The 13,747-nt window shown below is 40.1% G+C and overlaps 1 protein-coding gene across 1 annotated transcript in view; it reads left to right on the top strand.

Moving 5' to 3' along the window:
* The window catches only part of LOC104269588 (fer-1-like protein 6), a gene marked incomplete at its 5' end in the record, with an annotated part of 61,913 nt that overhangs the window by 23,990 nt on the left and 24,176 nt on the right, over positions 1–13,747 (top strand). The window contains 10 exon segments of the mRNA XM_009870036.1: positions 456–556; positions 1,028–1,118; positions 1,867–1,986; positions 3,039–3,191; positions 4,523–4,709; positions 5,264–5,388; positions 7,208–7,342; positions 7,891–8,040; positions 10,824–10,934; positions 13,040–13,201. Coding sequence (XP_009868338.1) covers positions 456–556; positions 1,028–1,118; positions 1,867–1,986; positions 3,039–3,191; positions 4,523–4,709; positions 5,264–5,388; positions 7,208–7,342; positions 7,891–8,040; positions 10,824–10,934; positions 13,040–13,201 — 1,335 coding nt within the window.

The following is a 13,747-nucleotide window of genomic DNA, read 5'->3' as shown; positions in this document are numbered from 1 at the left end:
AAGAACAAATTCCATTTCTCAATGGTGACAGCAGGCGTTGTGGCAGATCTTCCATACGAATTCAGGTACTCACTGAAGTTTAAGAAGTTAACTCCAGCAACTCTCTAAATTTACACAGCGGGACTGGAAACAGAACCAAGGAGTGCTACAGTTTTTCCTCTTACCTAGCAGAAAATGTTTCCTGCTAACTGATCTTCTCCAAAAAAGTAAGAAAACAAAACTGCTCCAAGCAGGAGTAGCTTGGACTAGTAGTTGGAAAGACTGAGGAAAGGACAAAATAAATCATGCTGTTAGAATCTTCTTTCCACACACTTCAAGCACAGCAATCTTCTGTCAGGTTACAAAGTTGTTTCCCTTATTTTTGGTGGTTGTGCAGTGAATAATGGTGTTATAATACTGGCAGAATGACAAAGTGCCCTCCTTTGCTTAGTGGCTTTTTCATGTGTCTATCATAGGAAGAATCATTAGAGCAGGTAAAGGACTTGATCAAAGTTTCAGAGATTGCATCTGAGGAGAAAATGAAGACAACCCTAAATGATTTTATCAGCCAAAGCAGGTAACTATATTTACTTAAGGTATTGACAGTAAAACACTCCCACTCATTGTCATACTATTTTGGCTTTCTGGACTCTTAAGAATAGAACATATACAGGATAAATAAGATTTAAGAAAATATATGATAGACATACTGTAAAAAAAGGACAGTTTTAAGATAAAAACAAAAAACTCCACATGCTGGGATAAATCACCCAGTGGGCTCTGTATCAGATGACATGATTGGCCTCAAAACAGATATGAACCCTAATTCCTAGATATTAATTTTCTTTCTGTGAAAAGTGGTGCAGAGTTTTTGAGCTCTATTCTTTAAATATTATAGCTTCTTAATATTTGTTTTAGAGATTTTCAGCACTTCTGTCTTCTGGTTCATGTACTGCAGCAGACAAAGAACACTTAATTCCACTGTATTTTAGCAGTCAGCATTACAAAACATAATACATTTGAAGAACCTGTTATTCTTGTGTCTTAGGGCCTTCATTACCGTTGCTGAAAAGAAGCCCAAAGCGTTGAACTACACTGCTTTGGACAAAAAGAGACTCATGCTGTTCAAGCAAGAGCTGGTATGTGTGTTATTTCCTTTAAGCGTTGATACAATGATGGTCACTGAAAGCACACTGGCTGTATACATTTTAATTCCTACTTAATCTCACCATAAAAAAATGCTTTGTTATTAATATTAATATGTAGTATCCAAGAGAATTTTTAAATAAACCCTGCTGTGCTTAATAATGAGTTGTGAGATACCTTAAAATAACTGGTTTTAAATACAAATAAAGTGTTATAATAATTAGCTGACTTTTCTTTTCTATGCATCTTAAAATGGGATGGTGCTGAGTTCAATGGAAAACCACCAAATTAACACTGCTGTTAAACATTAAATTACTGTAGTGGGACTAAACTTCAAGACCAGTACAGTCTGGCATTTGATGTTTTTGGACCTAGTCACTTCCTCCAGGGAAATATTAAGAAGAAACCAAACTAGATGGAGGTCATCTGAATATTTGTTAGCTTTATTTACTGTTTGCAGCGTATAATTTGCTTGTGACTTCTGCCATGATCAAGATCCGATAATTGTAGGTGGTAATCATATATCTCTTGGGACATCCCTTTACACAAACAAAGAGAAAAAGGGGCCATTCACATTCTTTTTTATTCAGCTTCAAAGAGTTGATCACTTTCTGTTGTGACAAAGAAGGAAATTTTTACCTTGAACAAAGTGTCTCCATCTTCTCTTGTTTTCTCCTTCTGTGCCCTGTTCAAACTACTTGATAATGCATAAAAAATACATACTGTCTTTCCTGACTGCAGGAAGCAATGTCCAGTGATGCCAAGGGAATTATTCAGCAGCAGAAAAAGAAGATACCACTGGATGATATGATACGTGAGACTCAGAGCTTTATAGAAAAAATTCGATTTTTGGCTGATGAGGTAATCCACACAGAAATTCAGATACATTTAAAATCCAGAACTTGACTTTGATTTTTATCATCTCACGTGAAAAATAACTCCTGGCCTGCTTATCCAAAGAGTTCTCCTTTGGATATCAGGACCCAATCCTGTTTTACATTAAATGGAGCTCTTAACAGATTGGGGTAGGATACACTGGGCTGTGTGGTATGGAGAGGATGAAGTACAGAGAGTTGGTTTTGTTTGGTTAGTTTTTTTTTTAAACAAGATCATTCCATATATGCCCTGGTGGTTTGGAGCCAGCTTATATGCTGATCTGAATTCATGTCTCCACTTGTATGGACGTGGTGGTCTGGTCTGGTATGAGTTTAAGGGTCTCTATACTGTACTTTACCGTGATCACACTGCTTAGACATGATTTGAAACTTGAGAAGAACAGAAGAACAGACATATTTGATCAGGCCAAAATCCAGCCAGCGGAATGTTGTCCCTCTGAGAGCTGTCTGTGCTAACCAACTTCCCAAAACAGAGTGATCTTGATCACAGTTCTTCCTGGGAACAGACCTTGGGCTGCTCCTTGCTTTGAACCACACTCAGACTTTCCTTGAGAGAATGTTGTTTGGGACAGGGCAAGGCGATACCATTGAGCATCCTCACAAGCAGAACAGATGATTGTATGCCAGTGCTTGAGTTTGGCCCTGGTCCTACTTGGCTTGCTGGTATAGAAGAAATTGATGATATTTCCATAGTAGGTTCTTTCATCTTATGCAATCTGTGGTTAAGGTATTTACTGAGACAACGTTGTACTCAGATTTTTAGTTTTGGTTTCTCCTGAAATAATTTCTAGAGTTGGTACTTCTTAATCAATCTACCAATCTCTTTACCTTCAGTTGTGCTAGGAATGGAGGTTTGGACTGTAAAGTGTGAAGTGGCAGCTTCTTTTAGGCCAAGTGCACATCTGCTACTCCAGAGGAGGGTATCAGGTCTCGGCACAAAGTGTTTAAACAAAAAATAAGGATGATGGCTCATAGGAAGAATTCAGTTATAGCTCAGTCTTCCTTGTTATTTAACAGCCACAGAATACAGTGCCTGATGTGTTCATCTGGATGCTCAGCAGCAACAAAAGAGTTGCATATGCAAGAGTCCCGGCAAAAAACATACTGTATTCTCCAGCAAAAGAGCAGAGAGGGAAGGACTGTGGAAGGATTAAAACCTATTTCCTGAAAGTAAGTTTGGTGTGCTCTGCAAACACAGGTAATATTTGTGGACTGTTTGACACTCAGATTTCTTCCAGGGATTGTATGTTATGCGATCATCTTTGTAATGTATTGAAAATGTGCACACGTTTGCATCTGCCATCTGTTAATGTTTGCTTCTTACATTTATGCTTGTCCTTCTTTAAGCACTATATCATTGCCAGGCTTTTAGTGTATGACTAATTAATTCTTTCACTACTTGCTCTGCTGAGTATATAGCATTGTTTATCTGTAGCTGTATATACAAACAAATAGAAGAGGTACAGCTTCTTTTCTGACAAAGATGTCAGAGTGCAGCACGTGAAAGTCTTGGAGGAGACTGGTAAGAGATCAGCACACAGCAACTCAGATAGCAAGGAAACCTGTATATTCAGAGATAATACAGCATTTTTTTTAATGCTCATTGTTGAAAACATGCCTAGTTTTGTGCAATCTGTGTCCAAACTATTGCTACGGGATTATGTATCTTGAAGGAAAGTCTTAGTGGATATACTCCCGGAAAGACAGCATGACCAGTAGTAGTTGGCAGTGGAAAATCATGCAGTGTGATTGTTACTATGGCCGTCAGGAAATCTCAAACACTCAAGACAACAGTAACTTCATACAATGACTTTTCAGTGTTTTTTCACCTGGAGCTGCTGGGATCACTCCCATAAAGCACAGACAAAGAGTAGATAGAAATATCTATGATTCTGAGAGCTGCTTGTTAAGCACAGTACTGTTTGTCTGTGTGAACAAAAAAAAATACCATAATTAACTCTCCAGCCCCTTCAATAACATGAATTAAGTTGGGAAAATAGAGTACTAAACTCTAAGCTTAGCAGAGCTAGACGAAGTGGGAAGGGTCAGGAAAGAAATGATGGTGTTTTTTGTCTAGTAATGTTTTGCACTGGAATACGTTTTCTGACCTGTGTAATGGAGAAATATTTTCAGTAATACATGGGACTATTGGACACCAACAAAACTCTATGAAATGGAAAGTGGACTGATATCTGAGACACATAGGGTATCAGTTTGCACTGATATGCTTGCAGGTGTTAAATAGCCTGCATAAACTGGGTATCAGGCAGTTTTCCATTTACATAGACTTTCAGCCAAACAATCTACTCATTTCTTCCCTAAGAGTCACAGAAGTTCCTGGTGCTAAATGTGTCTCAGGGTCACTTACTGAGGAGAAATGTCATTTATCCGTATATCAGCTCGGTGAATTCTCCTTTATTCTACCCTGTCTTGATAGGAATCAGGCTTCATTCATCTCTCTCTCTTGAGCTTGTTGGTGATGGGTGGATTTTTTTCTTCAGTTACCAGGCAAGCGTCCGCTGGGCTGGACTGTGCAGGCAAAGGTGGACATCTACCTATGGCTTGGACCTGCCAGCTATGCCCACAGCATCATGGAGAATTTGCCTGTAGGATACGAGACTGAATTACCATCTAACATCAACTCAGGAAACAGTGTGGTTCCCTCATCTGCCTGTCTGTTGTATAAACGTAATTCACTGTTTCTTTTCCATATTAGCAATTAAGAGATATGACCCCAAAAGCTCTAATTCAGAGGGAGGTACAAACTCTGTTCAAAGTAACTGTTGTAAGATCATCATGGCTTAACATGTCTTCATCAGAAAAGGCTGGTCTCGTTGCCAAATCATCAGCTCTGCTGCTGATACTCTGCAGATGTCAAGGAAAGAAAGGACCTGTTCCCTTGCAATTTCTGCTCCCTGTCCCATGGGTCTGTCTCATAATAAAGAACCATCCTTCAGTTCGGCTGATGAAGCTGCTGTGTTCAATACCTAGCAGATAAGACACTGATGGGAGATAAAAGCTGGCAGTTACCAACTTGCAGTAGGGACCGGATTGGACACTGATTTTAAGTGAATAAAGAAGTCTTACACAATTTCTGGGTATCTCAGGTGTTTCTTTAGTGAGACAGCACTAGCAAAGTTCCCCTTGTCCTGATTGGACAGGAGGTGATGATCTTCCACTCTCACCTATCTGCTGCACCATTTCCATGAAGCTGACATTACTATTTTCTTTCAATGACGTAGCCCCACACCTCTTCCAGCTGAGAGCCCACATGTATCAGGCAAGAGGTCTCATTGCAGCTGACAGCACTGGACTTTCCGATCCTTTTGCAAAAGTTACTTTCACATCATGCTGCCAGACCACAAAGGTAAGTTCCAAAGGCGCTTTCAGTAAACAAAACTACTGTTCTTTTTTCTTTTCAATTAAGCCATGAGAAGGAAAATTTTCTTTCTATAAGGAGATATCTAGCAGAAAAGGTTAGACGCCTGCTGTTAAAGGGCAACTCCTGACAGTCCACCACAAGCAAGACAAAAATTTGAGTGTAACCTGCTACGCTAACATGAGGTGCAGTACTACTAGTTTATTTTAGCTCTGATGTCAGATTCTCTGGGGCTACTAGGACTTTGTAGCAAGTGAATTAGCTTTTTCTACATCTTTTTCCACATCTTTTTCCATATGTTTTCAGTTTAGGCTATTATAATTGCTTGGTATGAGGAGGAGCACCCGTCTATAGTCTGTGCATGCAGTAACTGAGCAAAGAGTGGAGAACTTTGTATGGCTTCTGTAGACGTGAGAGCCAGCAAGGCTTTTTACAGTGGAATTTAGCAAAAGACATTGTGAGTGGCAAAGTTGAAGTGAGCTGAAAATAGAGAAGTGTAAGCCTTTCTGCACCACTTAAATACCGCAAAAACGTGCCCATAGGAGTGGTCTCATATCTTCCTCAGGCTACCTTCTCAAAGTTGAAGTATAGCCCTGGAAAATAAGCAAGAGTCTGGTCCCTCACAGAACATGTACAACATGTACAGCCCTGTGCAACTACCCTGGAGTTAAAACTGGGCCGGGAGTTCTGAAACCCATGCCGCAAGCAGAATTTGCTTGGCCAGATATGGTCTTGTTTCAGAAAAGGTATTTGACCCCCCTAAAAAAACTCTACAGGAGATGGTTTTAATTTAATTAGTTCTAAAATTCTTCTGACATCTTTTCTTATGAAGAAACTTCTGTAGCACATGCAAAAAGGGAGCGAGAAACAAAAACATTTATCTGCTCTAAGTTGTAGGTGCTTGTCTGTACTGCTTTTGCCTCAAGGATATGAATTGTTTTTTTCATGTAATGTGATTTTAAATTCTAATAGAAGTTGGTGAGTGAAGCCAATGAAGTTTGTATTTAGATGCATCAGATTCAGCAGAGTAGAACTTGGCCCAGGAAAAATAAGATTTCAGAGGCACAGGGAGTTAAGTTTATTCACGTCCTGAATAAAACATTGCGGCAGATAACTTGCATGTTTTCAGAAGACTGTCGGCCAAGTGCCGATAAACTGTAGTCAAGAGACTTATTTCCATTCGAAAGAACGATGGCAGGTTATGAGTCATTTTGCAGTTGGTATATTTTTTCCCATGAAATGTTTTCTTTGTTAAACATATTTCCTGCCAAGACAGTTAAAACATTGTCTGTTATGAAACTCCAGAAGCGTCCACATGAGCCAAATTACAACAAATTAAAAAACTATTGCTTTATTATGAGTGATTCAATAATATTTCTTTTTTTCATAAAATGCTATGTGTCTGAAGTAAAAACAAGATTGAAAAAATGTACCCATAAGAAATGAAAATTGACTTTGATTTAGGGCAAAGGCTTTATTTTTATAGCACTGGGCATGTGCCTGCTTTCCTAAACCAACAGATTTCCTTTAAATTTAATACCAAAATTTGTCTACACAGATTGGTGGGCCTGTATTTATATACTTGTCAGGGGTCTGTGAGGCAAACAGGGAAATGGATAAATCAGAGATAATGGCCTCAAGACGAAAGAATCATATTCTTCTGGCCAGGAATAGCTGCTGAAAACTGGTGTCTCAACAAGGAATTGTTCAGGCTGTGAGAAAGGATGTCAATGAACAATCTTTTCCTGCTGAAGGACTCTCAGCCAACCAGATCATAGTTCATTACACATTTCCTCTCTTTCATTAGATCATTTCTCAGACATTATCGCCCACCTGGAACCAGATGCTGCTCTTCAACAGCATTGTGCTTCATGGAGACAGAGAGGAGATCGCTCAGTTCCCACCAGAGATCGTCATCGAGCTGTACGATGACGATGCAGTGGTAAATTCAAAATCCTTCTCAGTAAAAATGTGGGCTCTTACATCTTACTGCCAGTGGGAAGGCAAAGCTGTGTCACTCACTGAATAGACATTAAATGTATGATCTTGATGAATGGAGCCAGTATTACAGTGGTTTGCAGTTTAACATCAGAAAACAGCCCTCAGACTGACTCGTGTTTTTGCAAAGCTCTGGCCTTGTTTTTTCCCAAGTGAATTTTGGTCTCAAAGACTGGCTTACAGAAATCAGCAGTGTCTTGCCCCAGTCCCTTGCACACAACTGTACATATTATATCTAAGGCTGGGGAGACATAGATTTATTTCTGACCATGTAAACTCTAACATACTCTCACTGACTGAATACAGACCTCAGAAACTTAGGATGCTCTGAAGTACTCAACTCTTCCATTTTCATAGCTGCCTTGCATTTTACCTTGATCTTTCCCTCAGGAGAATATTTTTTCTTGGAAATACTAAACTTGGCATCATCTTGGTTCCTATGACAGCTGTGAAATTCAAAAGCATTTGACACCTCTGTTCTCTTTCATTTAGGGTAAGGCAGAATATATTGGGTCTACAGTGGCTGCCCCTGTGGTGAGACTTGCTGATCAAAACTATGAACCACCTAAACTTTCTTACCACCCAGTGTACTGTGGAAATCTTTCGGGAGGAGACCTTCTTGCTGCATTTGAACTTCTGGAGGTAAACGAGACTTTCTCGATGGTTACATTTGTACACCCTGGGCTCACAAACACAGCTGTGGCATCAAGGCTCATCACCATCATGAATTCATGGGAAGTGCAACTGGAGTATAGTCATTCTGCTGTTGAACTTCATAGTCTTCATGTAATCTCTGTCACTCCCTCCATCCTGCCAGGGGACACACACCGTCTCCAGTCCCTTGCGTGCTGAGTCTCTTTCTCCCATCACCTGCACTACCCTAAATTGGGCTTTGGCCTGAGACACAAAGCTAAAAATCCCACTGCTGTTACAATGACTTGCTCTTTGGAGTAGCTCATTGCCCAGACTTGAGCATCCTCAAAGCTCTCCTTACTACTTTCTCTCTTGGGAAAAGGAAGTGGCGAACAATAAGGACTGAATTAGGGAGACTGATTTGTCAGATATGCCATATATATTATGAGAAGTGTTTACACTGGTTTCCAACTGGGAGACAAAAGTTCAGCTTACCTCTGGGGCTAGCCTGGCAGATGCTTGAGTGAGGTGTGTCTTGCCTGGAATTTCAGGGAATTTCATTGGAATTTGCAGAGCCACCAGTGAGACAAAACTTCTCTCTGCTGAAAATGTAAGCAGTTTATTCTGAAATCTGAAATGGGAAAAATCTGGAACCCCATAACACATTTTACAGATATTCCCAAGATGAAACAGGATTTTAGGCATGATAGGCTAATTATGTTCTCTATGAAAGCCTGAAATATGATGTGGAACATTTCCTCATAATGGTGGGTACCTAGGGATAGAGTCTAGTACCTTAGCCATAATATTCCATTTTTTTAATTGAAATTCACTTTTTGGTGAAAAAAGAAAGCATTGTATTTTGTTATGCTGTCTTTTGGGACAAGGGAAGCAGCACTCCTTCTGGGATATATCCAAATATATCCCTAAGACTTTAGAGAATTGACAAGAACTGTAAGTAAAAACCCTGCAGTCCTTATTTTCATGCTTTGTATTATTCTTCTTAGTGACAACACTCTAGAGCATCTCACATTGCAGATAATAGCAATATGGACACTAGAGAAATTTCAGGAGAGGATACATATAAAGATCTGCCAGGCTTCAAAGCACTCTCAGAGCTGATGCGCTAGTGGTTCCTTCCAACATCAAGGGATTCCTCATGATGCTCTGTGTGAGGATGGAAACAAAAATCATCACTGATTTATTCTCATTCTGAGCCCATAACCTTTCCATGCTCAATAACTCTGATCTGCAGTTACTGTTTGGTTCATCTAAAGAAGTGTTGTGTATGCAGTGAATGCTCCTTTCTCAAAATGAATGTTATTATGCTGGGTCTTGCTGGAGGGATAAAATTATTCTTATAACAAAGGATTGTGGCATTAAGGAAAATAGTAGACTAAAAAAATACAGAGTAATGAATACTAGGCATCTTGATTTTGCTCAGAGTGGGCTCAAGATTTACTGATTATGGATTTTTTTTTAATCAAAAAAGTAAAAATCCCCTTGTAAACACCTCGTGTGGGTATTTTCCTCTATTGTCACTTGAGTGCTAGATCATTCTTCACCTCTTGTTCTGTGCAGTTTCTCTGTGGTCCCAAAACAAAGTTCTTTCTCAGTTATATGAAGCTATTTTCACTGAAATTAACAGTTTCACTGTGCAGTATAGAAACACTCTCAGCTCCACTAGTGGCTGTTAGAACTTTGAAAACTGGGTACCTTGCAATGTATTGGAAAATGGTTCAGTTGACTGCAGCACTTGAAAAGAACAGAAGTGAAGATTCAGGGATTCTTGATTTTATATCAGTCTTAGGTTCTGCAGTCCTGGAATGCAGTTTCATATAGTTATGAGGCAGTTCTGTCCTCATAACGTGAGATCTCATCAGCCTTCCTCTCCTTAGCTATGTCCTTCGGAACTAATCCCTTCTCACTGCTCTAAGAGGAGATAAAAATAGCTCTGTACATTCTAGGTCTTCTTTAAAAATGAAATAAACGGTGCAGTTTAGAAATGACATGTGCATAAGTCACTGTATCATGCAGATTAATATATTTTTTTTGATTACATCAGTACCCAAGTCAGATAATATAATGCAAGTAGGTACCCTGAAATGTGAACTACATGCAGGGACATGACACCTGGTATGTGTTCTGGTTCAGGTGGTGTTTGCCTCTTTTTTTATTTAAAGTACCAGATAATCTATTATGGGGTAAAATTTTGGAGCATTTAATGTCAGTTAATATCAAGTTGAAAGCCCTGAATGTAGTTAAACAGGTGGATTTCTAGACAGGTATGTAGTGTTAAAAAAGTTGTGTGTTTGTTTCACTTTTTAAATAGCATCATAGAGATGAAACCTGAGCTTCTTGTAGGACTGATCATCAGGCGCTGGCTTTAACTGTTCTATTTCAAAATTTATTAAATCAGGCCAGACTTCAGAATGATCATGCTTTCCATTTTTAGTAAATAGAATTACCATGCTTCAGTACATGAATGTCTTTAGGGCAGACTATGCCTGCTAGGACAAAGGAGAGTTGGTTTTTTGTTTTGTTTTTGGTGGGTTTTTGTGTGTTTTTTTTTCAGAAAGGTGCATAAACACAATCTAGTGAATAATCTTCCTGCCAAATGTTTTAGCGTCGCAGCGGGACAGATAGGAATGCAGGTCACATTCCTCACACAACATATCCTGTCTGCTCTGCAACGTATCTTGTAAAACTACATTATATTGATGTGCTCTATTGTCATTCACAGATATTTCTGATACTGGTTTTGTTCTTCCAAAAACTGATTAATTTTTCAGATCCCTGAGTCAGATCCAGACAGACTTCCCCCAGTGGATCCACCAGATGTTGGCCAGATTTACCCAGTCCCAGCTAATATCCGACCTGTTTTAAGCAAGTACAGAGTGGAGGTGAGTTACTTAGAATCACACCTCCTTTTATTCTCTTATTGAACTGTGACAATAAGGGATGATGATTTTAAAATCCTGATTAATAGGAATCATGTAAAAACAGCACATAGTTCCCACATGAAATGAGTTAAGCTCAGATCATATTGATTCTCCAAGGCTGGACATGCAAGGCAGTGCTTTCACCTCAGTCTTCTGCTGGGAAGAGACTGCTCCCATGGCTGGTGGACCTGCACTCTGTGTGGCCCAGGGAAGTGTCTGCAGGAGATGGAGAGCTTCTCCTTGCAGACGACTTCACTGGAGGTAAAATTCAGCATCAGTAACCTCGCAGGCTTTTTCTGGCTCCCGAATTTCAGCCAAGTAATGTCTCCTGTCTGTGTACAAATGTTTGCACCTTCTCTTCCCTCCTCTCTTCCTGCACCATTTGTCAGAAGTCTCCTTACGCTAGGAAGCAGGGAGCTGTGGCAGTTTTTCATGCCAGTGTAATGTCTCGACGCCTCCCAGCCTCACCACTCACTGTCACTCATTCTGCAGCTTTCACACCAACTTCATTATTTGCCTGGTTTGCTCTGCCAAGTCAAGCCCTGCTGGCAATACCTGGTGGCTCATCCCCAGAAATATTCTTTCAGGAGCCTAGAAACAGTTCCAGCTTTGCCTTCAGAGATCAAGCAACTGAGCTGCTGAAAACAAGAGAACAGTTATTAGCGCTGTTGTATCATTCAGCTATGCTATTGTTTTCTGTACATATGAAAGAATTTTTGTAATCAGTATTCTTTACACCTGACATTGCAAAGTAGCTAAGCCCATAAACTGCTCTGTTGATGTTAAAGTGACAACTTAAATTCTTAAACTTAGGTATTCCTCTAAGTATTGTGCAATGGGGACCTTCCCACTGCCTCTGCGGTATGATTGCTTTGTGCTTCTTGTACATTTTCTGTTTTACACTCTGTGATGTTCATCCCAGCTGGCTCTAAGGCACCCAGCTTAAAAGCATCTTCACTGTAGACTTCTCATTTGTACAGCTGAGTAGAGCAGTCACCTGCCCAGAGTGATTCAGATCTTAAGATTAAATTATGTTTTGGCAGTGCATCTGTCCCCTTTGGTTCTGGAGGGAGCCCAGGATAAGTCCACTCTGCAGTCTGATACCTCAGGCACCTTAAAATCAGGACAATCCCAACCAGATCCAGATAGTTACATTGCTACGAGAACAGGTTGATAGCTGAGGTGCACATATAGTAAAACATGAACTCGGGAGGTTTCCAGCAAGGAAATAGCACAGAATGAATAAAACACAACTATTTTTGTTAAGGTATTGTAAAGTATCTCACACTGGTGGAAAAGGCCATGAAGCCATTATAGATACAGACGTGTGCCCCAATTTTGACTGGGAACCTTCAGCAACAGAACAGGTTTTCACTGATCCTCGCAACCTTCCAGTGCCCCTTTCCACTCCCCAACTCACACAAATCCCAGTCCTGCCAGTGTTCAAGCTGTCCACAAAGCCTCTCATGCTCCATTTAGGTTTCAGTCTTCATTTCAGACTTGGGAGAAACACAGCTTCTGTCACCTCCTTCAGGGGCCCCCTAGTGTGTACTGTATAAAGACACATTTTTCTTACAGAACCCTGCTTTACAAACCCAGTTTCCTTCTTGTCCTCCAGTCCAGAAGCACACTCCTTTGTCAGAAAGCAGCTTGGAGACCTCCCTTCATCCATTGCAGACTTGATGGCTAGCTCAGCAAACCTCTGTTACTCACCCCTGCTCGTATGCGATTGGTTTGTTCATTCAACAGCCTTGACACTTGAGACTAACCAAGTCCCTGCTGTTCAGATGAATAGTCCCTTGCCTTGCTGAAAAGTCAACTTTTGTAAATGAAATTATTATGGCTCACTGTTGGCAATAACTCCTCAATAACAGTTGGATGTTATTAATTGTTTTCACTTCCACCTTTAACGCTGACGGTTATCGGATACCAGATTTAGGTTGTTTGTTTTCCTTCTGGTAGTCCTGCGTTCCCAAAGGGATGTGATGTGGTGGGATCCCAGCAGTGGCTTCCCCCTGACTGAAGGTTCTCTGCAGGCTACCGATATTTTTCTCTGTTCACCATAGGTCCTGTTCTGGGGTGTTCGAGAGCTCAAGAAAGTCCAGCTCCTCTCTGTAGATCGCCCCCAAGTTCTCATCGAATGTGCGGGGAAAGGAGCAAAATCCTCTGTTATTCAGAGCTACAAGAAAAATCCCAATTTCAGTGGCCTTGCAGACTGGTTTGAAGTGGTGCGTACAGCATACTGCTCTTTGCCTGTTCATTCTCTGGTTAGGCAAGGTGTTAATTACTATTTTCCTTCCTTTCTTGTTGAATAATTTCCTGTGTCTTGATCAAATACTCAGGGACATCACCTCTCTTCCAAAAGCTGCTTATTGGAAGATGCTTTAAGTATGATAAAAAATTGTGTTACTCTTGTTGTGTCCAAAGTAGGCAAGGAAATATCTTGCAATCAGATTTTTACTGATAGATTGGATCTTGTTGCCAGATAACAGGGATATTTTTTAGTACTTTTTTATTCTACTTTCCCATTTTGCAGGGTAGATCTCAGTTTATTTTCTTTCAATTCTTTTCATTTCCCTTTGTATGTTCCTGGGCTATTAAGAGGATTGATCATTTCTGCCTCATGAGCTGTGGATCATTTCATATTGTAGCACTTGTTGTTATGAACTGAAAATTTAATTATCAGCTGTTGACTGGGTTATAAAACCTGGTACTTTTAGTGGACAGAGGTCAGCATCAGAAAATCTGTTCAATTTGCTTCAGTTGCTAGCATG

The sequence above is a fragment of the Apaloderma vittatum genome, unplaced genomic scaffold, assembly GCF_000703405.1.
Source record: "Apaloderma vittatum isolate BGI_N311 unplaced genomic scaffold, ASM70340v1 scaffold12290, whole genome shotgun sequence".
In the NCBI taxonomy this organism is placed as follows: domain Eukaryota; kingdom Metazoa; phylum Chordata; class Aves; order Trogoniformes; family Trogonidae; genus Apaloderma; species Apaloderma vittatum.
The sequence above is the reverse complement of the archived record's forward strand: the minus strand, read 5'-3'. Positions and strand labels throughout refer to the sequence as shown.